Here is a 26,404-nt window from a genome sequence, read left to right as displayed (position 1 = left end):
ATATTTTAAAATGTAATTTATTTCTGTGATGGTAAAGCTGAATTTTCAACAGTCATTACGCCAGTCTTCAGTGTCAATTTGATCACTTTTGCTGCATTGAAAAAGCATTAATTTCTTTATTTTCTTACCTCATACTTTTTAATGGTGGTGTATCATGGTTTTCACAAAAAAAAAAAAAAAAAACTGCTTTCAACATTGATAATAATAAGAAATATTTTTTCATGATCACCAGATCAGCAAATTAGAATGATTTCTGAAGGATCATGTGACACTGAAGACTGGAGTAATGGCAGCTTTGCCACCACAGGAATAAATTACATTTTAAAATTTATTAAAATAGAAAACAGTTGTTCAGAATTATAATAATATTTCACAATATTACTGTTTTAATGTTTTGTTTAAATAAATGTGGCTTCGGTGAGCATACTATATTTCTTTAAAAAAAACATTAAAAGATCTTACTGACACCAAACTTTTGAATGGTAGTGTATGTCTTATTTTGCTGTCATTGATTGTATATCAGCCATTAACCATTCCTGTCATCGATCAATATAATCATATCAATATGCCACTAATATTCCTTATACCTTACACCATTATTCATTATTTTTAAATTCACACAGATCTCCCGAGGACATTTGATCAGTGTCTGCAGCTGATGCAGCTGATTGCAAGATATGTTCCATCGTAAGTGTCAAAACCTCCAAAAGCATAGCGGAGTTATTGATTTTATTGATTTAGTTTAGCATGAAGTTTAGCAGTCACTAATAAACACTTTTCTTGTTCTTTCAGAACCAGTCGATTCCTGATGCCAATCCTTTCTGATAAGTTCCCTTTTGTGCAGAAATCCTCCAGAACACTTGTGAGTTATGTGGAGAGGTTCTCCACAGCATTTACATCCAGTACTGGAGTAACGTCATTACATGTGTGAATGTGATTGTACTGAGGCCGTGTTGCCTGTCCACACAGGAGTGTTACGTGCACAACCTGTTGAGAGTTTCCGTCTACATCCCTGACTTGAGGAGAGACATCTTAGAGCTCATCATCAGCAAGATGCTCACACTAGACGTAAGTGACTTGTGTTTAGTAACTGTACTGATATATTTGCAACTGTGCAGATGTTTGATGGCTGTTTTTGACTTTTAGGTTAGTGCACCACGGAGTGAGATTGAAGAAGTGGAAAGTGGAGCTCAGCAAGATGCTAATGGAGCATCACAGGATGACTGCCTCTTTGACATGGTGAGTCCAAAACACTTCCGAAAACAACAGAAAGCCAAACGCATAGAACGCAGAACATACTCAGTGGGACAAATTTAAAGGGATAGTTCATCCAGAAATGGAAAGTCATCATATACTCACCCTCATGTCGTTCCAAACATGTACAACTTGAAGTCTGTCTTCAGTGAAATCTAGACGAAAGTACTGTAGTCATGCTTTTGCATGCAGTGAATGAGGACTGGAGCTTTCAAGCTTCCAAAAGCATCATAAAAGTAGTTGATACAACTTATATTTACATAACAGTTTTGTATGAGGAATCAAATTAAGCCTTAATTCAGGGCTGACTTATATCGTAGTCTTTCCTTTAAAGGGGTCATATGATGCGATTTCAATTTTTCTTTTTTTTTTTCAGGGTTTGGCTGAAGCTTTTTTGGATCACTTATGGAAGATGTTACAAGCCCCCAACCAGCCCCCCGTCCTGAGACAGGCTGCTGCTGGATACATGGGCAGCTTCATGGCAAGAGCCAAGTTTTTGCCAGTATCGTACGTGACCTTATCATGCAGTTTTATCTTATCTAATGCAGTGGAGTTCAATATTTAATCATCTTTCTTGGCAGTGGTTTGTTACCTTGATTAAGTCATTAAACATTAATGCCTCTTTGTTGTTATCTGGAAAAGAAAAGGGTTTGATTGGACACAGGTACCTATATTTGTCAAAACATCATTTGAAATAGTGTCAAAACTGGTTCTGTAGAGTTTCCTCTCTTCCACAGGACAGTCAAGGCCTGTCTGGACCTGTTGGTTCCCTGGTTGCACCTTTATATTAACAGTCAGGACTCGGGATCCAAAGCATTCTGTGACGTCAATCTGCACGGCCCCTTTTATACAGCTTGTCAGGCTGTGTTTTACACGCTCATCTTCAGACACAATGCCATTCTGGAGGGCAATATGAAGAAAGGTCAGTACATGTGGAATTTACCTGTTTATACTTGGAAGCACAAGCGTGAAAATCATTTGAGTTGTTAAAACGTTTTTTTCAGTTGTTATAAGTTGTATAGTCAACTATACAACTTATAAGTTGTCAAGTACACAATTTATTTTGCCCTGGTCTGTTAATCATGCAAACAATGACCTGAGTTCACCACTTCTAGAATGTGTTTATTTGTATTTTATTTCTAAATTTCAATTTAATTTTTTTATTTTGGGGGTTGTGTTTTACACGCTCATCTTCAGACACAATGCCATTCTGGAGGGCAATATGAAGAAAGGTCAGTACATGTGGAATTTACCTGTTTATACTTGGAAGCACAAGCGTGAAAATCATTTGAGTTGTTAAAACGTTTTTTTCAGTTGTTATAAGTTGTATAGTCAACTATACAACTTATAAGTTGTCAAGTACACAATTTATTTTGCCCTGGTCTGTTAATCATGCAAACAATGACCTGAATTCACCACTTCTAGAATGTGTTTATTTGTATTTTATTTCTAAATTTCAATTTAATTTTTTTATTTTGGGGTCATAAATTCAAAAATATTGCAGTGATCTATTCTGATAACATAATCAAGAAAAAAGCCTTGTCAAAAGAACAAAGTGCTTTAAAAGAAAACCTTTAGTTTGGCATGTTTTATAAATATTTCTTAGAAAAATTATTTTAACAATAATGCTTTATTGCTTGTTAATATTTGAAAAACTTTTGTCTTACAAATCAAAGTCATGTGATTCGACTTCAACCAACATGCAGAAAAAAAGAATAAAAAATCATAATTTAATACTTTTTACAGCAAGACAAGGTCAGTTCAGGGTGTAAACCTTGTGCGACTCCCCAAAACATTTTTTTTATTATATTAAAATGAATACTAACACTTTATTATAGTGTCCTTGTTACACGTTACATATACTTATAGTAATTACAGTAAATTATGCATAATTACATGCAACTAACTCTAAACCAAACCCTAATCATAACCTTAAAGCTATAGTACTAATATCACTCAGTACTTAAATGTACAATTAAACTGTAACAAGGACACCTTAAATGAATAATTCATGATGAATAAATAAAATGCATGTTCATTTTGAGTGTCATAAAACTATAACATTTTTGAACTTGACAAATGTGTTTTAAACTAGACTTTTCGTTTGACCCTTCTGCAGGGTTGGTGTACCTTCAAGGTTTGAATCTCGAGCGTATAGTGATGTGCCAGCTCAACCCGCTGAGGGTCTGTCTACCTGCTGTCACCAACATGTTTGCAGCCATCACCAGGTACAGCACGAGAGAGCCATCATCAGATTACAAAAACTTCACGAAATAAAAGCATGATAAATGAGGGCAATTTCACCCATCTGTTGGCAGGAAGTACCAGCTCGTGTTCTGTTACACCATCATTGAGCGGAACAACCGGAACTTGTTGCCAGTGGTGAGCTGTTCAACGGGCGGCAGCTCGGTGTCCACTAACACAAACCCTCTGGATACCTTCTTCCCTTTTGATCCGTATCTCCTGAAAAGGTAAAAAAAGTCATGCTCATTCCTGTTAAACTCAGCCTTGGAAATACTAGTTCACTAAAAATTATTTATTTATGTATTCTTTTTTACAACAGCTCTGGAAAACTCATTGAGCCAATCTACCAGGCGTGGGAGGAGCCATCCGATTGTATGATAGATGTGCCCAAGAAGGAAGTGAGAAAGGTGATGCACATTCTCAGCGGCCACAAAGAGGGTTTAGAGATTTCAGAGAGTTTTTGTCTGCCCATTCAGGCAATTTTAAGTGTCCATATATATATTTTTGAAGCCACTGTAAGAAAACTGAAACATTGTAATTGATGGAGTTTTTTTTTAAAACTCTTTTTGGCTCATCTCAGTAGTTTAGTCTCTTCAGAGAATATCCAATATCACTTTGATCTTGTCTCACAGGGGTCTATGGAGGAAGAAGATGACTTTCTGCACGGAGACTCAGTAGTGGGCATGACTCCAGGTTCTTATGACTCTCATCTGCACAGTCCGCAGAGCGTTGGCTCTCCCCCTGTCTCCTTCCTACAGCGGCCTTTCTGATCCACTGTTGTAGCGATCAGCTGGTCACAGATGGGCTGTTCAGCCCAACATCACACCAGGAGGGGGTGCTCAGGGACTGCTTGTGATGGCACAAATTTGACTGGAGCCCTTCACACAGCAGCATTACTGACCCCAGTGTTTGGCAGTAGTTTTACTAAACCCTCTACTTCACTTTAAGACTGCATCATAAAATACAAATATGTGTTTATTGAACATTTGTGCTATATTAATAGTAAAATGATAGAAACATTGGTGGTTTATCAAGTAGACAGTCAGCTGTATTTTCTGTTTTCAGGAGAAACTGTCAGCACAAATGTGACAGTTGTAATGAAATTCTCACTTTGAGTAAATGTAAGATTTTCAGTTTATTCTGAAATGTTTTGAGAGGTTAGAATTGCCTGGTGGTGTGTTGAAATGGTAAATGGGTGTCACTTCCCATGATACGAGTTTAAGCTCTGACTGAACCAGTGTCTGTTTGCACAAAATATTCTGTAGGAAATTGACATACAGAGAATACCTTCATTTAAATATGGTTTTCTATGTTACTTGTTGAAATTTTAACTGTTGTCGTCATAGCCTCCACAGTGAATTGTACTTTTGTGTACAGTTTTGAATTCAACTTGAAATTAACATTAAATAATAAAATGGTCTAGCTGTTTTATTAAAATGTGGAAAATATTATCTAATTGTTGACTTTTTAAGAGACATATTAGTCTTAAAATGTTTATTCTTTTCTTCCACCAGAAATGTAACATTTTAATTATAATTAGAGTAATAATTATAAAATGTTGAATTATTGCAGATTAACAAAATGGTCCTTGCCTTAATTTTCTAATGTGTGTGCTTATTAGTAAATAAGTGATATATATTCAAATTAAAATAAAGTTATTTTAAATTGTAATGGTATTTCACAGTATTACTGTTTTCACTGTATTTTTGATCACCAAAAGCTTTGGTGAGCATTAGAGACCAAAACAAAAGATTTAAAAAATTTTTTTTAAAACAATTAAAAAAAACCTTACTGATCCTAAACTTTTAAATTATAAATATATGTATATGTATGTATATATGACTATGCATGTTACCATCAAAAGGTTACTGTAAGGTGAAATTCAGTGATGTATCTTTAATAGAAACTGTACAGATGTGTTTAGTCTTATCTAGGAAGAAAAAAAGACCCACACAAGCTGTTGCAGATTACACAAGCATTAAAATTGTGTCAGCATGCAGAGCCCAACATCACACCAGGAGGGGGTGCTCAGGGACTGCTTGTGATGGCACAAATTTGACTGGAGCCCTTCACACAGCAGCATTACTGACCCCAGTGTTTGGCAGTAGTTTTACTAAACCCTCTACTTCACTTTAAGACTGCATCATAAAATACAAATATGTGTTTATTGAACATTTGTGCTATATTAATAGTAAAATGATAGAAACATTGGTGGTTTATCAAGTAGACAGTCAGCTGTATTTTCTGTTTTCAGGAGAAACTGTCAGCACAAATGTGACAGTTGTAATGAAATTCTCACTTTGAGTAAATGTAAGATTTTCAGTTTATTCTGAAATGTTTTGAGAGGTTAGAATTGCCTGGTGGTGTGTTGAAATGGTAAATGGGTGTCACTTCCCATGATACGAGTTTAAGCTCTGACTGAACCAGTGTCTGTTTGCACAAAATATTCTGTAGGAAATTGACATACAGAGAATACCTTCATTTAAATATGGTTTTCTATGTTACTTGTTGAAATTTTAACTGTTGTCGTCATAGCCTCCACAGTGAATTGTACTTTTGTGTACGGTTTTGAATTCAACTTGAAATTAATTAACATTAAATAATAAAATGGTCTAGCTGTTTTATTAAAATGTGGAAAATATTATCTAATTGTTGACTTTTTAAGAGACATATTAGTCTTAAAATGTTTATTCTTTTCTTCCACCAGAAATGTAACATTTTAATTATAATTAGAGTAATAATTATAAAATGTTGAATTATTGCAGATTAACAAAATGGTCCTTGCCTTAATTTTCTAATGTGTGTGCTTATTAGTAAATAAGTGATATATATTCAAATTAAAATAAAGTTATTTTAAATTGTAATGGTATTTCACAGTATTACTGTTTTCACTGTATTTTTGATCACCAAAAGCTTTGGTGAGCATTAGAGACCAAAACAAAAGATTTAAAAAACATTTTTAAAAACAATTAAAAAAACCTTACTGATCCCAAACTTTTAAATTATAAATATATGTACATGTATGTATATATGACTATGCATGTTACCATAAAAAGGTTACTGTAAGGTCAAATTCAGTGATGTATCTTTAATAGAAACTGTACAGATGTGTTTAGTCTTATCTAGGAAGAAAAAAAGACCCACACAAGCTGTTGCAGATTACACAAGCATTAAAATTGTGTCAGCATGCAGCTCTTGGTAGCCAAATAAATGTTTTAAATATTGTACGATGAGCCAGCTTTGGCTCAGCAATGTAGACTGGCACGCATACACTACTATTCCTGCAGACACGTAAGCATGAGCGTGTCTGTCTGTTGACCTGGATTTGAAAATAACAGCCAAATCCTCGTATTTTTAAAGTCTATATTGTACTGAAGTCCACTGCATATAATACAAAAACACATCACATTTGTTCAGACTTTAATAAAAACAAAAGAAAGATATTTAGGCCACACATATGATGCAATCTAGTTGAATCACAGGACTACATGTCAGCATTTGTAGAGCATGTGCTGTTATTAAGATCAACAAACCATCTGCATAACCGTACACCTCTATCCTCAGGAAATGAATGGTACCAGTTTATTACACATTGATATAAGTGACTGTAGATCCTATATGGCAAGACAAAACAGCCGAATACAGTGTGCTTATGAAAACAGTAACCCGATCCATGTGCATTGTTCAGCTGAATGGATGCATTCAGGGTGGAACACTGCAATATGACTCCCATTACTTGATACCAGTGCCATGACGACAGTACACCCCCACCTCCCAAACAGAATCATAGTCCCGAGATGGAGCAAAGTTACCGTCCATCAGCGAAACAAACCATGAAGGATCCCCCCAAAGCACTTAATAGACCATACCTGATCGTAATGCAGTGGAGACTGGGTGACCCAGCGTAGACTGACATGATCGGCAGACATGAAGAGGAAATCAAAGGGTTTGACGGCAAGATTTACAAGGTTTATGACGGCAACTGCGCACATACTTAGAAGCGAGCGTGTCTATGTGTCTCTGAATAATAAAAGATTCGGACTGAAAATATAAAATCTTCAAAACGTCATAGCACTTCTCAGAACAGATACAAATAAGCATCATATCAAATGATGAAGAGTGGGGACTGTCCCGAAGATCCCCAAGTGAAATCTAATACATGTACTGTATAATATACCTAACTCTAATAGAGAGGTCAGCTGTACAGTCACATGTGTTTTCATTACAGTTGTTGAAATGGGGAAATATACCGTCTGAATGAGAACTGTGTGTGGTAACTGCTTCATCTGCTATAAGTGTTACGCACGGCACATGCTGACACAGTTGAAGTCACATTTGAGCATTTCAAAGTCACCGCTGCTGTTAATGGTGCCATTTGTGTTTCGGATTTCAATTCCCTTGGTTGGTTTCTGCCTTTATGTTATGACACTGAGTTCTGCTACATGTTAAATATGTACACGGTCAGCTTTAAAAAATGAGTATGAGTTTGATCAGTAGAGCTCAGGCCTCTGGTAGCCACTTGAAAGAGTACAAACCACACTGCAAATCTTCACAGTCTCTTATGTTCCACAGTATAGGTGCAGTTCGACCTTGATGTTCTGAATGAGCCCGGTTTGTCTGTCCATCCCAGACGCTCTACTGACCTCGCCGCTCTACTGCAGTCCTGAGGACAGGAGGTTGTGGCCATTGAGTGAGGCTACAGGGAAAAAAAGAGCATTATGTAAGTCAATAATCTTCTAATGTAAATATGAAGAATCTCATTATCATGTTTATGATTGTGTTTCATTCTGAAGTGATATGCATTTGCCATATTCTCTTAAGAGTATGCACTTTTCACAGGGAAAGCTTCAGAAGTTAAAAGGGGTAAAAAATATAACTGTCATTTGGAGTCAATGTTACAATCACACAATGGCTGACACTACTGGACATTCGTTGTACCTTTACACATGATTTTTCATTGATAACCTCTTTTATAATGTAAACTTTTTTTTGTAACTGTTAGACTTTAAGAACAGTTAAAGTTGAATTAAGAAAATTAAGAAAACCTTTACATTTCTTTGAAGAAATAATACATTACTTCAATTTAATATATTATTTTAATACTATTCATTAAACACACATATGTATACGCATGTATAAATACACAAAGTTTACTGAAGAAAAAATATGCTTAAAACATATGTATATATATATTAAATATATACAGTTTAATGAAGATATGCTTAAAGGCAGAGTAAGTGATTTCTGGTAGCCAATGTTGATATTTGAAATCACCAAAACAAACATGCCCTACCCCAAAAGGGTCTTTTCTAAAGTGTTTTTGAAAAATCACATACCCTGCCTTTAATACATTAAATTAGTATTTTAATAATAACAATGAATGAAAAAATAAATACATACCAGAAAACAAATGTATAGAGCATATCCAATAATTAAAGAAATGATATAACAATATTCCAGTTAAAATTTCAGAATGATAATTAAAGACTAATAAAACTAATAAAACCCGTTTTGTTTCAAAGGATCTTCTGAAATGTACCCTTGAGCACTTCGGTTAGGATTGACCCTATGACAAGGCAATGACTGTTCTCATTTCAAAATAGCATGATTAATACCATTTCAAACTCTAAATGACTAAATAATTAAAGAAATGATATAACAATATTCCAGTTAAAATTTCAGAATGATAATTAAAGACTAATAAAACCCGTTTTGTTTCAAAGGATCTTCTGATATGTACCCTTGAGCACTTCGGTTAGGATTGACCCTATGACAAGGCTGCCCTGACTGTTCTCATTTCAAAATAGCATGATTAATACCATTTCAAACTCTAAATGACTCAAATACGAGCCACGTGACACCTGCTTTGGTGTTGTCAAAACTCCTTGTAGTGTGGTAGATATGTGGGGGCGTGTTCGAACGAGCCGTTTTAGGTAGGTGTGGCTAACTCTTAACTTTTATAAAGAATATCTCTTTGGATTTGAGACTTTAGTCTTTACAACTTTACAGATCTTCTTTATGCACCAAGAGCTTGTAACACTCCAAAGAGAAAGGAAAAAATGAAATCGCATCATATGACCCCTTTAATGTCCCAGTTTATGTAAGTCACACTCCACTCAAACAGACTGACGTGGTTTCAAACGATCAGACTCAAGGAGAGAGGCTTTAAGCAGCCACTCAGATTAGTCGCGCAGAGCTGTTGACACATTTGCACATTTCTCACTTACTGTGATCCTCAGTGCAAAGTGAGCTGACACCATCTACGAGCTCTTTGGCCTCAGCTGCGAGCTGGCAGGCAGGGTCTGGGATCGGGGAGGGTGTGTCGGGGCTGTCAGTCGCTGGAGACGCTTGTGCGCACCTGTAGGATGAGGAAGGGCAGTCATGATCTCTGACACAGTGAGACACTACAACTTTCAGTGTTTGTCTTGAGAAACTTACCCACTTTCAATCCCAAATAAGCTGGCATTGGTGAGAACTTTGTGGACATTCTGTAAAAACAGAGTGCAAATTTTAAACTTGGATATTTTTTTGTGTTTTGGAAGCACCACTGATATCTAGATACAACAGTGTACTTTAAAAGGGCGAAAAAAATGTGAATTCTGTCATCATTTACTCACCCTCATGTCATTCCAAAACTGTGTGACTTTTTTTTTTCTACTAAACATAAAAGAAGTTATTCTGAGGAAAATTGTGCAGTTGATGGTAGCCATTGTCTTCTATACTATAGAAGACAATGGCTACCATCAACTGTTTGGTTCCCAAAATTCTCTTTTCTGTTCAACAAAGAAACTCATACAGGTTTGGAATGACATGAGGGTGAGTAAATGATGACAGAATTAGCATTTTTGGGTGAACTATCCCTGTAAGTAAAAAAAAATGTGGTTTGTGTTTACCTGTGCAAAGCCAAGGAGCTTCTTGTTGGATATCTCCAGGTGTTTCCGTGTGAGTTCAGACCTTCTCAACTGGCTGTCAATGATGGCGAGCCTCCTGTTCAGCTCCATCACATTCTCCTGTGAAGAAAATGGGCTTTAAAACCTTTACTAAAACTTAAACTATTAAAAACATCTTCGTTAATTGAAATAAAGCTGTAATATAAATATTTGATGAAAAGCACCAAAAAAAAACTAGAAATGTTGCCATGGCAACTAACAGAAATAAAATAAGTAATAAAATTAATCAAACTAAAAAGTGAAACAAAAATATAGCTAGATAAGTAAATATATATATATAGATATATAAAAACTAATAAAATGACAAATTCACTAAAATTGAAATGAAAATGCAAAAAATAAAAGAAATGAAAATGTAAAAAAGAAAAGAAAAGCTAATTCAAAATTCATAATAGTATACAAATACTAAAACAACACTAGTTCATCATAAACAGGACTGTGTTGTACTGGATAACAATAACAACTGCCAACTCATTCTAGTCTACAAAAGTTTTTTAGTCATTGCATCATCTTATAAATCATCTTAAAAATGATATAAATAATTTTTCAGCAAACAGAGAGATGTGATGAGGAACATTTACCTTAGTAGCCTCCAGGCCTCTCTGTTTCTTTCCGGCAAGCTGGTTCTTCAGATCTTTGATTTCAGCCTCCAGGAGCTGAATGACCTCCTCGTAGTCTTGTTCAGCGCTGTTGGTCTGTTTCTGAACAGCCTCTGCTACCTGCAGCTTACTTTTCAGAGACTTGTTCTCCTCCACTGTGGCTGTGGCCTTCTGTTTCATCCATATGCATGGAAATAAGGGAATGCACAAAATGATGTGTGGAGAAACGTCTTAAATGTTTGAACAAGTTCAGATGCTCATGTTGTGATAGTATATATTTGGTATACACAAATATAGTGAGGTAAAATGGGCATCACAAAGTGTCGATGTATTAAAACTGCTCACATGACTCTTAATATTTGGGTGGCATATTTTGAGGCATTTAAGTCACATTAAACAAATCGTGTTTATTTGTGATGCTGCAGGCTTTACCTCAGCCGTCTTCTGCAGTTCCTCCTCCAGAGTCTTCTTACTGTCTTCTGTGTCTTTCAGTAACACCTGAGAGCAATAAATGTTCATATCACAAAGGCTTTCTGCACAGATGTTCAGCTCCACCTCGCTAAATTTAATAGAAAGTCAAGCCGGGTTCAAACTTAAAATTGCCATCCAGTGTTTATTTCAGAACTCACCTTAAGTTGTTTCATTTGCAGCTGAAGTTGTTTGACTTCAGTCTGAAACTCCTCCAGTTCCTCACTGCTGTAGCTGCACTCTGACTCACAGGTCTGAAAGAGAGAGTGACACTACTAAAACAACTCTTTTTTTAAGTGTGTGACCCTGCCTCTCAGATATGCAAAGAACATTAAAACCAGGACCATTTCAGTGCTCATACATCGATGTGAAACATATCCAAAGGTGCAGGGTACAGAACAGGCAAACTCGGACAATTGAAGCATTTAAGACCTTAAAAGACAGCTTTAATAACTCTCCTGAGCAGCAGAAAAGCTCCTTTAAGAATGCAAAGTAAATCTCCTGACATGCTCAACTTCTGGAGAAAGTGAAGTCTCAATGTGAGGAGGTGCTCTGAGGATTGCGCTGAAGTTTAGCCCCAATCAAAATCAAGCGCTCCGTTACTAAATCCTGCGGGTCTACTTACTGGGGAATGAAAGGCAGAGGTGTCCATCAAACTAGCTGCTTCCTGATAGGAGAACATGAAGGGACCCTGTCCCAGTCCCGCCTCTTCCAGCTTCTCCTGATAAACGCTGCGGGTGGCTTCCACAAAGTCTTATTAGGAAAACAGAGCCGTAGTTAGAAATAGCCAAGAATAGCACTCCAAATATAAAAAGCATGTAAGGAATTATAGCATCAAACCCATCAAGATTTCTGTTATGTAGATTTGAAATGATGTGATTTCAGGTCAACATTTGCTTGCTAAACAGAAAGTGGGTGCAATATATTCTCTTCTCCTGTCACTCTATCTATCCAGGAATCTATCTGAAATCTATCCAGAATAATCTTCATAACAGGAGAAAGAGCGTCTAGAGGGAATATTTATGTTCAGGTGCCCTTGCACAGCCGAAGTACAAGAAACCAGGCAGAACTCTTGCTCCACTGCAAGCACTTTGAACAGGATTTGCCGCGGTGGCATCTTCCTGCTGAGGAGCGTAACTCCCTGTCATGAGCAACCTGGAAATATACTTAGCTGTCTAAAAAAAATGTTTTCCCCCCTGACAATCTGTCTCTAAAAACTCATTCTAAGTGTTTCAAAGTGTAAACTCAAACTCAATATCCAAATATGGATTATGATTCCCTTTTCAAAACAGGTATTTCCGTCCATGTAAAATTGTGATTATTTCCTGTGGTTATTTCAGAGGTTGGGAAACTTAGGCACACACACTACACCGGTAATCACTAGCATCCGAGCAATGAGTACGAGAGAGATTAATATCACATTGTCTTAGTTATTTTTGTAATGTTGAATTCTGCAACATTTGCATGCTAAACTACACCTTCCTTTTTTTTTTTTTGCTAAACTGCAGTAATCCTTTTCTTTGTCATACTAAGGGTTGGGTGGGGTAGGGGGCTAAAGAAGGCTTGATCCTCCTTTAGGACAAAAAAAACAAGATGTTGGTGGGGGTCATAGTACAATGAAGATTTACCTATAAATATGAAGATACATTTCTAGCAATTTTAAATCGTAATTTCGTATTTCAAATCGTAATCATAATTTTAAATTGTAAAATGGCAACATCTGAATTGGTTAATACCATTAACATTACCCGAGCAGTTAAACTAAATACGCTATAAAAGCCCACTCATTCAAGGATGTTTGCACAGGAAGTGAATTTATTGCATGGACGGTGCAAAAACATAATGTCAGTGTGCACACGCTGGTGATTTGAAAAAGAAGTAAAAAATATTAAAAATAGCACTTCAGAACTATGAACTATGTGATTGTCTAAAAAGGGAATGCAAGTCTACATCAAAATGATTGTGAAAATGAGTGATTATTTCCTTTATCTATAGTTGACTGGCTGAAGACCATGTTACGCAGCTGCAGCATAAAGGTGTAAAAGCATGTTTCTATACCTCCATACGACACAGTTCCCTGAGGGTCTGTAGTGAGACTCTCTCTGAGCTGCCGTCTCTTCTCATCTGTTATATCCAAACCCAGGTACGACAAAGCCTGCAAAATGACCAAACTGTCAAAAACCTTCATCATTATAGTGCTTCTGGCCTATTCAATCACATCCTGCAGTTCTCCTATTCTAAAAGACATTATTTTAATTAATTATTTACATTTTTTATTATTTTATTTATTACAAAACTATTTAGAATTTTTTTGCTCAGAGCAAATGATTCTCTTGAAAAATTAAAAAATAACTATAAGCAATGGTGCTTAAATGTTTAGTGAATAAAAATATATTTTAAGAGCTGACTGATGACTATGATTCTTTTTGGACTGCACAGCATCCAGCCATGCTTGAAAAAAGTATTACAGTTATGAGCTATGTACACAAGAGGGCAGTGTGGTAACAGGTCAAGTCAGTGGCGTACAATAAATCCAGGTTTATGGTCCATAGGAGTTCAAAAGGCATTAATAAAGCTAATCAGATTAAGTTCAAACCTACAATCTGATACTGCCACAAAAGTAAGATACACCGTTCAAACAACAATGGCAAGAAAACTGTCCTGTTCCAGATAAAACATCTACTTAAAAATAAGACAAACAGCAGAATAAACAGCATGACGTCACATTGAAACTTTGGACCATGTCAAATACCTGTTCGTGTAACACTTAATATAGTGTGCATTGTGCCTTTAGTCCACATTTAAGTGCTCTCGTCCAGTGAGACCTAATGCTATTAATGGGCCGGTAGATTAGGGTCAGCCTTGGGATCAGCAAGATTAAATTAAATCTCTGCTAAACAACTGCACCGTAACAAAGAGCAGAGACTGAGATGTATGAGGAAAGTGACACTGAGATATGATAGGCTATAAGTACCCTGTCAGTTACTGAGATACAGGCTCCTTTTGAAGTCACTGGTACAGATTTCAGTGGGGATTAACCCTTTAAACCCCCCTTATGTTTTCTGAACTGTCAGTAATTAAAAATACAGGTACAAGCTCATGCCACTGCAATAATAAATAATGCAGAACTATTTAGAGATTCTCAAAAAAAATTTGTACCTCTAAATTAACAGTATTTATTTTAATTTATTTATTCTTAAATGTAAAAAAAACAAACAACTGAACCCAATATTTCCCCCCCCCCCCGACAGACAATCTGTCTCTAAAAACTCATTCTAAGAGTTTCAAAGTGTAAACTCAAGCTCAATATCCAAATATGGATTGGGATTCCCTTTTCAGAATAGGTATTTCCGTCCAGGTCAAAATGTGATTATTTCCTGTGGTTATTTCAGAGGTTGGGAACCTTAGGCACGCAAGCTGCACCGGTAATCACTGGCATCCGAGCAATGAGTGCAAGAGAGATTAGTATTACTTTTTTTTTTAGTTAATTCAGTAATGTTAAATTCCGCCACATTTGCATGCTAAACTACAACTTCCTTTTTTTCTAAACTGCAGTAACCTTTTTTCTTTGTCATGCAACCTGTTTTGAAGCTGTTTTGAACCCCTGAGGGGGGGGGGGATCTGATCCCCCTGAAGGTCAAAAAAACAAAATGTTGGTGCGAGTCATAGTACAGAGAACAGTCTACTTATAAAATGAAGCTTTACCTGTAAATATGAAGATACATTTCTATGGATATTAAATTGTAATTTCGTATTTCAAATCATAATCATAACTTTAAATCGTAAAATGGCAACCCCTGAATTGGTTAAAACAATTAACATTACCTAAGCAGTTAAATTAAATATGCTATAAAACCCCACTCATTCATTTGCACAGGATGTGCTTTTATTGCAGGGGTAGTGCAAAAACATAATGTAAGTGTGTGCATGCTGGTAATTTGAAAAAGAAGTGAAAATTAGTAAAAATAGCACTTCAGATCAAAATGGCCCGTTTTAGACTCACTTCCAATACTGAAATATGTGATTTTCTAAAAAAGGGAATGTCAGTCCACACCAAAATGATTGTGAAAATAAGTGATTATTTCCTTTATCTAGTTGACTGGCTGAGGATCATGTTATGCAGGTGCAGCATAAAGGTGTAAAGGATGTGTCTATACCTCCATACGACACAGTTCCCTGAGGGTCTGTAGTGAGACTCTCTCTGAGCTGCCGTCTCTTCTCATCTGTTATATCCAAACCCAGGTACGACAGAGCCTGCAAAATGACCAAACTGTCAAAAACCTTCATCATTATAGTGGTTCAGGCCTAGTCAACCACATCCTGCACCTTTGAAATTCTGAGAGGTCTGCAATGCCATTCTCCTATTCTAAAAAAAACAACATTTAATTTTTTTTCATTTATTTAAATTTTTTATTAATATATTTATTACAACACTGTTTTGAATTTACTGCTCAGAGCAGAAAAATAAAAATATATAACTATAAACTATTATGCTTAAATGTTTAGTGAATAAACAGGTATTTTAAGAGCTGACTGATGAGCATGATTCTTTTTCGACTGTACAGCATCCAACCAAGCTTGAAACGAATGTTACAGCTATGTACACAAGAGGTCAGTGTGGTAACAGAGGTCAAGTCAGTAGCGTACAATAAATCCAGGCTTATGGTCCATAAGAGATCAAAAGACATTAATAAGGCTAATCAGATTAAGTTCACAAAAGTAAGATACTGTTCAAACACCAATGGCAAGAAAACTGTCCTGTTCCAGATAAAACATCTACTTAAAAATAAGACAAACAGCAGAATAAACAGCATGACGTCACATTGAAACTTTGGACCATGTCAAATACCTGTTCGTGTAACACTTAATATAGTGTGCATTGTGCCTTTAGTCCACATTTAAGTGCTCTCGTCCAGTGAGACCTAATGCTATTAATGGGCCGGTAGATTAGGGTCAGCCTTGGGATCAGCAAGATTAAATTAAATCTCTGCTAAACAACTGCACCGTAACAAAGAGCAGAGACTGAGATGTATGAGGAAAGTGACACTGAGATATGATAGGCTATAAGTACCCTGTCAGTTACTGAGATACAGGCTCCTTTTGAAGTCACTGGTACAGATTTCAGTGGGGATTAACCCTTTAAACCCCCCTTATGTTTTCTGAACTGTCAGTAATTAAAAATACAGGTACAAACTCATGCCACTGCAATAATAAATAATGCAGAACTATTTAGAGATTCTAAAAAAAAATTTGTACCTCTAAATTAACAGTATTTATTTTAATTTATTTATTCTTAAATGTAAAAAAAACAAACAAACAAACAAAAAATACACTCATATGATTTGAAAACGATAAAAAGGTTAAGGTCACACGACTAGTATTACTACTCTTTTTATGTCACACTTTCACTCAAAGAAATAAACTGTTGATGTTAAATCTAGTTATTTAATTTTGTAACATTATCTAGCACAGTGGTTCTCAACCGAGGGCTGGGGCCCATTAGGGGGCCACAACATGACTAAAAAAGTATTTAAATTTATAAATTATTTTTAATAATCAGATTCTAATCTAAAATAAACATACAGTAAAATCATGTTGTAAGCTGAAATTTATTTTTTTTAAATAAAATATTATAATCTAATACAAGTAATAAATAAGAAAATATATATATTTCTTCTTCCTGAATAACTTTAATTGAAGAACATACAGCCAAAATCACAAAATGAATTAGTTTAATACTCAATACTCAATGTTCCTTTCTGTTAATAAAAAAGTTGAAAAACAAGCAGCTTTGTCACAATTACAGCAGAAATTTGTCGATGTCGAGTCGATGAATATTGTGTTGGAGAACAAGAGGCCTTCAAGTCAAAAAGGCTGATAACCACTGATCTAGCTAGCTAATATAAAATTGTGAAAATTATTTTTGATAATCTTAGAGAGCATTCGTTGGATGGTTGGAAAATTATAATAGACTTAAGTTATAGCTACAAAAATGTTGCAATTTTTATGTGTTAAATTGCAATATGTAACATATTTATCAAACATTACATGCAAAAAATTTTGTGTGAGGTCAGTGAAAATATTATCAGTTAAGTCAGCAGAAAAAAACCTTATTGTTGTGTCCTGGATTATCAGTCAAACGTTAACTTACCATGCACAGCACCTAAGAATGTTTCATAAAGCATCAATCTTTGTACACATGCAAAACTGTTTGTATAAACTAAACCAGGCTTACCAGATCGAGCTTCTCTGATTTGAGCCGTATGTGGGGGTCCAGCGAGATCTTGGGTTTGGAAACAGTGGCTTGTCTCTGTGCGGTGGAGGCTGAGGGGGAAAGTGGGACAGTAATTCACCTACTTTAAGAGTCATACTCACATTAGAGCATTTAGTGGTGAGCGCTAAAGTTAGCTGCATTGGGAAACGTGGCCTTAATGTTTTTTTCATTTTCTGGGAGTTCAAATGAATGGGTATTATATTAATACAATAAAGATTATGAACTGTGTGAGGGATTTGAATCGAGGGGGCGAGAGAGATAGCAATAGAGAAAGAGAGGCATTAACACCAGTGCTTTCAGTGGCGTGTGTATTGTCAAGCAACGCTCGCTATAAGAGCTATGAGATGATCACCCCCACCCTGGGGACACACTCCTGCAGGGGATTTAGCTGCCTTCTGATGCTCATGATTGACAGCTTGAGCTCAGACACGTCAGACTCACACAGACTCAGACAGGTCCCATGCCGGTAATTCAGGACCAACACGCACAGCAGGAGCTCGCTCAGGAGGAGTGGATTTAACAGGTGGTACTGATATAAGAGCTATGAGATGATCACCCCCACCCTGGGGACACACTCCTGCAGGGGATTTAGCTGCCTTCTGATGCTCATGATTGACAGCTTGAGCTCAGACACGTCAGACTCACACAGACTCAGACAGGTCCCATGCCGGTAATTCAGGACCATGCAGGTAATTCAGGACAGCAGGAGCTCGCTCAGGAGGAGTGGATTTAACAGGTGGTACTGATGGTACACAATCCAGGACAACTAAAACAATCCAGATTAATAATGCTTCTATGAGTGTTCCACCAGAATTGCAAACATGTGGAAAGCCAGCGTAACTATTCACTAAAGGGTTAGTTCACATAAAAATTGAATAATTTACTCGCCTTCATGCTGTACAAACATGTATAAATTCCTTTCTTCTGTGAAACACAAAATGTGAATTTCTGAAGAATATCCTGGCCACTGTTTTCCTTATAATGAAAGAGAATGGGGGCTCCAACATCACAAAAAAAGTACATAAAAAGTGTCTCTATAACTTGAGCGCTATATTCTTAGTATTCTCAAACTAAATATGGCAGTGGTATCGGCGTTTGGTATCGGGGCATTTTAACGAGTACGAGTACGAGTACAGGAGGCCAGTATCGGGCCCGATACCGATACCAGTATCGGTATCGGTGCATCCCTAGTCTCTATAACTCGAGCGCTATATTCTTAGTGTTCTCAAACTAAATATGGCAAAATTAGACTGACATTATGTCACGATGACGTCTGTAGTCCATCATGTAGAGCATCATGGAGGGGTGTTACACAAGATTATCCATGAAAAATAATTTAGATTTCAGTCTGTTTCTCACACAACGCTATTATGACTTCTGAAATCCTGGAATATAGTACATGATTCATATAGACCACTATTATAATACTTTAATGGTGCTTTTTGTCATTTTTAGTGGTTGACAGCCCTAGTCCCCATTCACTTTTATTATATGGAAAAGAGAAGTCTAGAGATTCTTGAAAAGTTCTCTTTTGGTTTTCATGTCATTTGGGTCATGGGGTGAGTATTGATGACAAAATGTTTATTTTTGTCTGAGCCATCTCTTTAATAAAACAATTATTAAATCTATAAGCCAAGATCAAAATCTGACACATAAGCACTTATAAACTTAACGTGAATTTATATTAATAGTGTCATGTTTAACCTACACTCTCATACAAAAAGGTACAAAACTGTCAAAGGGGCAGTACCCTTTCAAAAGGTGCAAATATGAATACTTTAGGTAATAATATGTATATGTACCATTTAGGGGTTAATAAGGTAAAAATTTACCTTTTAGCTTTTGTACCTTTACCCAGTGACAGCTTTGAACCATTTTTTCCAAAAGAGAGTATTGTAATACATTACTTTATCTGACAAAAAAAAAAAAAAAAAACGGCCAGCTTTTAAGTTTGGGTGCAAACCAGTTGTAAACATCACTCTTCCATGCAGAGCAGAATTCTACAACAATCTCTACATCTCTACAAATCACAATGATTAAAGAATGACAACAAATGAGTCTGAGCGCATCTCTTTCTTTCTAGGAAGGACACCCAGAAGGGCTTTTGTAGGATTACAGCGCCTATTTAATTCAGATAAGACGGATCTGCCTTATTCTTATAAGATTTTATCAGCTAGTCTGGATAAATGGGTAATTAAGCACTATGCACTTTATAGACGTCACGAATGATTAGAATGCTACAACAACATCCAGAGTTCAAGGGCGAGCCAGGTATGCTTACATCCGGTCTAGATTAACCTTAGGCTCTGGGCCAGAGACAGCCTGATGGACAGGTGCATGGTGCATATTTCAGTTTGGAGACTGGACACTAAAGCCACACTTGAAAATGTCTGAATGTCATTGCATTAAATAACAATTTACAAACACAGAAACAATGAGTTTACTGTATAAAAAAAAAATAAAAAAAATAAATAAATATATATATATATATATATATCCTTACAAAAAAGTAAATTGACTTGAGAAGAAAAATTGTGTATTATAATAAAAATTGTTTTCAGGGAATATATTTTGAGGGTTTTAGAATTTATAATTAATATGCATAATTAATATTAATTATTAATATTTATAATTAGGTTTTTGAACTTTATCCACTGGCAATTTCTTTTTGTTTTAAGCATAAATCTCAATAAGTACTGTTCGATTTGCGCCTAAAATAAACTAAAAAACTAAAATAACCAAAAAAGAGCCAATGGGATAAGAAAAATGCTGTTTGTTTTGGTTCAGTAAGCTAGCCTCTTATACTCATCAAGGCTGCATTTATTTGATCAAAAAATGTTTTTAAAATATATTCTGAAATATCATTACAATTGAAAATAACGGCTTTCTATTTTAATTTATTTTAAAGACAGATAGATCACATTTTAAAAAGTTGGGTTTCAAATGATAAAACAATATACTGTTAGAAAAACGTTAGGGTAAGTTCATAAATAAAATAACTTAGTAAACTTAGTAAATAAAATAGTTAATTTCAGTAATTGATTATTCTGAGAAAATTTCTAGCATCATTTTTTTCATATTCCACTTGGTTTGATATATCTAATACATGGTACATTCAAACATAATAGAAAGACATTCAGTCATTTTTAAGTGTGAATTAAGTGTCAAAATGTTTTTTGGGTCTCTATGTAGAGAAATAAAATGGTGATAATTTTTTGGGCATTATTTCAGCATAGAAAGATTTCAGCGTCTGGAAAAGTGACTTGACATGTCAACATCCACTCAGACTGCTTCTTCAAAGTATCTAAGAGCATAAAATGGACTTAAGTGGCTTTCTCTGTATGGTTTCTTTAACAACTTATCAATCCCTTTTTGTGCCCCAAGAAAGGATTACACACTATGCACAGCAAGCCAATCTGTACTAAACAGCTTCCCAGCTGCTGTGAACTGAGATAAGAGCACTATCTGACTCAACATGAAAGACGCCTTCCTTTCTTATTTTGGTACGTCTTCTAGAATTTGACTGTGTAATTTAAACACCTCACATACATGCCCGACCCCTGGAGCACAGAGAGATTATTTTGCAACTAGCCGTTGATTAAAATCCAAACACTGCTACTGACTAATCCCCAATCTTTCTCTCTGAAAATAAATAATTGCTTCGCAAGAAATCCTGTTTCTCTGAGTGATGGTTAATTTTAGATGCAGTCTGTAAGGTACAGTAACTCAAAGAGCAACTACTTTCTGTATTCATGAACCTGCATATGCACACCACTGATATTTTCCCTTTTAGTCTGTAACCATGAAGGATTTTAAAGGATGTCCTTTACAAACACAGTAACAATGGGTTTACTGCAAAAAATACAAATTAAATTAAATTAAAGATACAAATTAATCAATATGCTTGTCTTTTTTATTCCAGTAAGAATATCATCCTATCTTGTTGTAAATATCCTTATAACAAATATCATAAATGCTGAAGACAGTTGTGCTGCTTAATAATTTAGTGGAACTTTTTCAGGATTCTTTGATGAAAGGAAAGATAAAAATAATTATTTTACATTTATTTTAAATAGAAATCTTTTGTAAAATTACTGTCACTTTTGATCAATTTAATGCATCCTTGCTGATTAAAAGTATTAATTTCTTTAAAAAAAAATAGTATTGACCCAAAAATTTTGAACGGTAGTGTATTTATTAAATTTTCCCTCTCAAGTAAATGTATCTTTTTAAAATAACATTGAGATATTTTTCTGTAAATAAAAAAAAATTGCAGTAAAACAATAATGTAGTATGATAGAAAGGCACAAAGAGCACAAGATCTTGTGATCACTTTGCACAAAATGTACTCATTTTGAAAGGTTATGAAATTAGAGTACTCCTTTCAAAATGGAAATATGAGCCTTATAAATAACAAAATCTGCACTGTTCATGTGGGTGATAAGAATGGCTTATTAAGCTTATTAAGATAGTGTTAAGGGGGTTAGACCTATGAATCCACCTTTGTGACGTACCTGAAACCTGTATGTTTGGAGGACAGATATCCGGGGAGGATGAAAGCACTGGAGCTGTTTCCTCTCGTCGCATCTATGAGAAGAAAATTATGAAGTACTGCTTAGCAAAAAGACCATAACAAGTGTGTGTATTATGTAAGCCACAAGACTCTCTTGTTGTTGAAATGTCAAAGACATGACATGATCTGTACACTAGTAAACACTCACCTCAGGAGATCGGACATGAACCTTTAACCGGCTAGAGTTGCATCCGTTCCCAACCCCCCTCTGGACTCCATTATGCAATGATGCGCTGTTGGAGAAAGGTCCTTTTCCTGGGATGAAGGCAATATCCACCACTGGTTCTTGACTTCAAGGGCAAAGAACAGGGACACAAGGTACATTATGTAGAAGAAAGAAGTACAAAGACACTGATTAATTATTAAACATTGATCAAAAGACATAAAGCTACATTGAACAAAGTGAATACCTGAATTTGACTTTGTTGAGCACACTTTTGGCCTCCTCATATGTGACTCCTATCAATGACTCCTTGTTAATGGTGATAAGCTGATCTCCGGGTCTGAGCCGTCCATCCTATAAGACCAAAGGAATGAAAATCCTTACTAAATGTTGCTGATCAGTCACAATTCATGGCAGACATTCAGTCTGAGAAAGCTGTCCCAACAGGATCAGCAGGAACATAAGCCACTGTACTACTCATCACCAGGTGGAGACCTCTCTAATGTCACAGAGGACACCACTACAGCAACTCCATTCTCTCAGAGACACCAAAGTCACTAAAACTACACAACTGTGCCAAAAGTCTCAGATTCGAGGGAGTCCAATCCGCTCCCTAGCATTTCCAGAAATTGAGGGTTTAGGAATGCATGATATAATATCAGTATTGGCCAAAAAATGTCATCAGTTTTGCAGCAGGTCAACCTATAACACAATTAAAAAAATGTTTACTTAAAGCCTGTCAGATGTTTTTATACATGGCTTTTTGTATCTTTGCCGTTTCTTATATTTCTTGAAGATGCTTTTCTTTTAAAACAGAAATTTTAAAAATACCGTTTTCTGCAATTTAACCTGTTTGTAAATTAAAAGCCGTTTTCACTGTATGTACATGATGCCTGGAATCATTTAAAACACACATAGATTTTGACTATTAAGTTGTTATTTTTGTTTGTTTTAGGCTCACAAATTTTAGACTGATATTTGATATCTGCCAATACATCAGTTATTTGCTTCAAAATATAAATAATTAGGTATTGCCAAAATTTCCTTATCTGTGAATCCCCAGGTCAGGAAGATTTTTTTATTTTATTTTATTTTATTTTTTTAAAGAAAAAACTTTCTCTTATGCTCACCAAGGTTGCATTTATACAAAAATACAGCAAAAAGAGTAATATTGTGAATTATTAACATATATATATATATTAAAATGGAATTTATTCCTCTTGCTACAAAGCTGAATGTTCAGCAGTCATTACTCCAATCTTCAGTCACTTGATCCTTCAGAAATCATCCTAACATGCTGATTGGCTGCTTAAGAAACATTTCTTATTATTATTAATGTTGAAAGAAGTTGTGCTGCTTGATATTTTTATAGATTAAAATGTCTCTACTGTCACGTTTGATCAATTGAATGCATCCTTGCTGAATAAAAACATAAATTTCTTAAAACCCCACACTTTTGAATGGTATAATGTACCTATTTTTCTGTAGGCAAAAATACTAATTAAGATAATTATTCTTGCAGTTCTAACTATGAGCAACAATAAAAGTGATTCTTGTTTTTGGAGACAACAACACTAACATGCAAGTAAACACAAAATCAAGGACTAGACAAAACAAAACAAAACAAAAAAAATCCACTAAATGGCCAAAAACATGGTTTATTTCAGATAGCTCTGAGTTCTGATCATTGATTCTGGTTAAACAATTTAAAACGGACATGGGACCTTATATAATAGGTGTCACCGATGGCCAACAATCTGACACTGAAAATCTAAGTGATATTGAATATCTGAGTTTCAGCACAATAGTCCTGTAGGTGAATGCTACAGCTGCCCTCCCCATTCTGAGTTTTATATTCCACAGGGAGGGTGATGCCCTAGATGGCCTTCTGTACACCTGACCTCTGCAGTTTGCTGTGACAGCACTGTCCATCCACAGCCCACCAGAACAGAACAGCCCACCGGAGCCTTTACCTATTTTGTCTATCAGGGAAAACACTCAAGCCAATGTAAAGCAGGGGATAAATTGCTTAGACGGTTTCCAGGAGATCTCTACCTACTTAAGAGGAAACCTTTGCACAGGCTCAGGCTATAATGCAATAGTCTGACATTCTAGGATGTCATCCTCACATTAATCCTAACCCCCTCTGCGATACAGATGGCTAAATGTGTTAGAGCTTAATGGTAAGGTGTAAAGTGAGCCTTGCTTTGGGAGAGAAGATTCTTGGAGGTTTATAATCTGTTTCTTCTCCAGCTCAGACTAAACACTTCCTCAAACTGTATGACATCTCCCACAGTCCCACTCATTTATGTCCGTTGCTCTCTCTCTTTCTCGGACTCATTCAATCATAGTTTGAAGACAAATGACAATGCTTAAATCTCCATATAGGAGCTGTCCGCACAACCTCACCTGCACAGCCATTCAGCACTTGTTATTCTCAAAATCAAACAGTTAAAACACAATTAACCAATGGTTCTCAATCAGGGGGCATGGCTTCTGTGTGAAAACACGTATACCCAGATTATGCACAAATACATGCGCACACAGCTCATTAAAGAGTCCCACTCTCTCACCCGATGACAATCTCCTCCAGACAGCACTTCCTGGATAAAAACTGCAGGGCCATCAGGTCTGTTGGAGCCACCGCCGATGGTAATACCCAGACTGCAGGAGTGAGCGACTGATATCAGCTGAATCACACCTTCACCTGGGTGACTGAAACCAAAAATACACACACAAACTCTGTATTACTAGAATGAACTGTTGATCAAAATAGTTAAACAATTCAGAAAGTAAACACAACTAAATCATTGTTTTCCATTGTTTTACCTTAGGGAGCGTAGCAAGGGTCCTGTGTTGTTGTAGTTACTCTGAGAGCCAGCAGGACTAAGCAACAGAGGACTTTGAGATCTGGATGAAGACCCTGATGATGTGCTGTCCAAGTATCTGCCTGCTTTAGTATAAAAAGATGCATAAGACGTGAGTGAAAAATTAATGATCGCAAATTGCCCGATATCAACCTTGACATATTACTAGGTAGTAATTATGAAAGCTTTTATAAGAACCACCAGAGGGCAGTGACACAACCCATCAATTCATCTGTTTGAAAAATAACAGAGGCTTCAGTATATAAAGAGTTAGGCCCAATCCCAATTCTACCCCTTAGCCCTTCCCCTTTCCGTTCACGTGAAGGGGTAGGGGTGTCTCGATTCTCTTTTGATTGGAGGGGTAGGGGTAAGGGGAATGGCCAGATAGCCCTTCAAACGAAGATTTTTCAGGACCACACTTCAAACGAAGTGGTATGAATTATCTCAGCGTAAACCGGCTTCAGCGGCAACATGGCTGCAATAAAAGTCGTGGTGCAGCGTGTCTTTGCGCCTGGATGTGTGAGCTGTGTGATATCTGATGTGTGTGTGTGTGTGTCAGTAAGCAGCGCATTAATATAGAACGGTAATTAAAGGCATAAAAATATGAAGCAGCACATCTGCTTTCAACATTGATATTAATAAGAAATATTTCTTGAATATTTCTTCAGCTTTGTTATCATATGAATAAATTACATAGTAATGGCAAACAGAAAACAGTTATTTGAACAATTCAAACATTTGAACGGTAGGGATGCACCGATACCACTTTTTCCAGTACTCGCCCGATACCGATACTTTTATTTTTGGTACTTGCCGATACCGAGTACCGATACCAATATTTTGATTGCATTTGTAAATTTTTTAAATATTGGGTACAGAAACCAAAAGAGTATGTATAATGTCTAATATATAATGTATAAATGTATAATATTTATCAAATAGATACAGTCAAACCAAAATTTATTCAGACACCTTCAACATTTCTCATAATTATCACAGTTTATTCGCTATA

At 35.9% G+C, this 26,404-nt stretch overlaps 2 protein-coding genes across 2 annotated transcripts in view; one reads left to right on the top strand and one right to left on the bottom strand.

Moving 5' to 3' along the window:
• Nucleotides 1–4,597, top strand: part of LOC107720001 (RNA polymerase I-specific transcription initiation factor RRN3) — a 16,044-nt gene extending 11,447 nt beyond the window's left edge. Inside the window, 4 exon segments of the mRNA XM_016527567.1 lie at nucleotides 3,374–3,482; nucleotides 3,573–3,725; nucleotides 3,818–3,905; nucleotides 4,131–4,597. Coding sequence (XP_016383053.1) covers nucleotides 3,374–3,482; nucleotides 3,573–3,725; nucleotides 3,818–3,905; nucleotides 4,131–4,268 — 488 coding nt within the window. The 3' untranslated portion in view covers nucleotides 4,269–4,597.
• A 2,024-nt stretch (nucleotides 4,598–6,621) lies between these two features.
• LOC107720078 (syntaxin-binding protein 4-like) overlaps nucleotides 6,622–26,404 on the bottom strand; it is a 36,528-nt gene continuing 16,745 nt past the window's right edge. Inside the window, exons 7-21 of the mRNA XM_016527684.1 lie at nucleotides 25,355–25,478; nucleotides 25,099–25,240; nucleotides 22,773–22,879; nucleotides 22,511–22,652; nucleotides 22,304–22,376; nucleotides 17,751–17,839; nucleotides 15,673–15,769; nucleotides 12,141–12,268; nucleotides 11,677–11,769; nucleotides 11,480–11,545; nucleotides 11,030–11,218; nucleotides 10,392–10,508; nucleotides 9,937–9,986; nucleotides 9,722–9,856; nucleotides 6,622–8,194 (exon numbers count right to left, since the gene is read on the bottom strand). Of these exons, the coding sequence (XP_016383170.1) occupies nucleotides 8,134–8,194; nucleotides 9,722–9,856; nucleotides 9,937–9,986; nucleotides 10,392–10,508; nucleotides 11,030–11,218; nucleotides 11,480–11,545; nucleotides 11,677–11,769; nucleotides 12,141–12,268; nucleotides 15,673–15,769; nucleotides 17,751–17,839; nucleotides 22,304–22,376; nucleotides 22,511–22,652; nucleotides 22,773–22,879; nucleotides 25,099–25,240; nucleotides 25,355–25,478 (1,613 nt within the window). The 3' untranslated portion in view covers nucleotides 6,622–8,133. The remainder of the gene's footprint in view (nucleotides 8,195–9,721; nucleotides 9,857–9,936; nucleotides 9,987–10,391; nucleotides 10,509–11,029; nucleotides 11,219–11,479; nucleotides 11,546–11,676; nucleotides 11,770–12,140; nucleotides 12,269–15,672; nucleotides 15,770–17,750; nucleotides 17,840–22,303; nucleotides 22,377–22,510; nucleotides 22,653–22,772; nucleotides 22,880–25,098; nucleotides 25,241–25,354; nucleotides 25,479–26,404) is intronic.

Source organism: Sinocyclocheilus rhinocerous, unplaced genomic scaffold (assembly GCF_001515625.1).
Source record: "Sinocyclocheilus rhinocerous isolate Xijiao unplaced genomic scaffold, SAMN03320098_v1.1 scaffold273, whole genome shotgun sequence".
NCBI classification, from domain to species: domain Eukaryota; kingdom Metazoa; phylum Chordata; class Actinopteri; order Cypriniformes; family Cyprinidae; genus Sinocyclocheilus; species Sinocyclocheilus rhinocerous.
The sequence above is the reverse complement of the archived record's forward strand: the minus strand, read 5'-3'. Positions and strand labels throughout refer to the sequence as shown.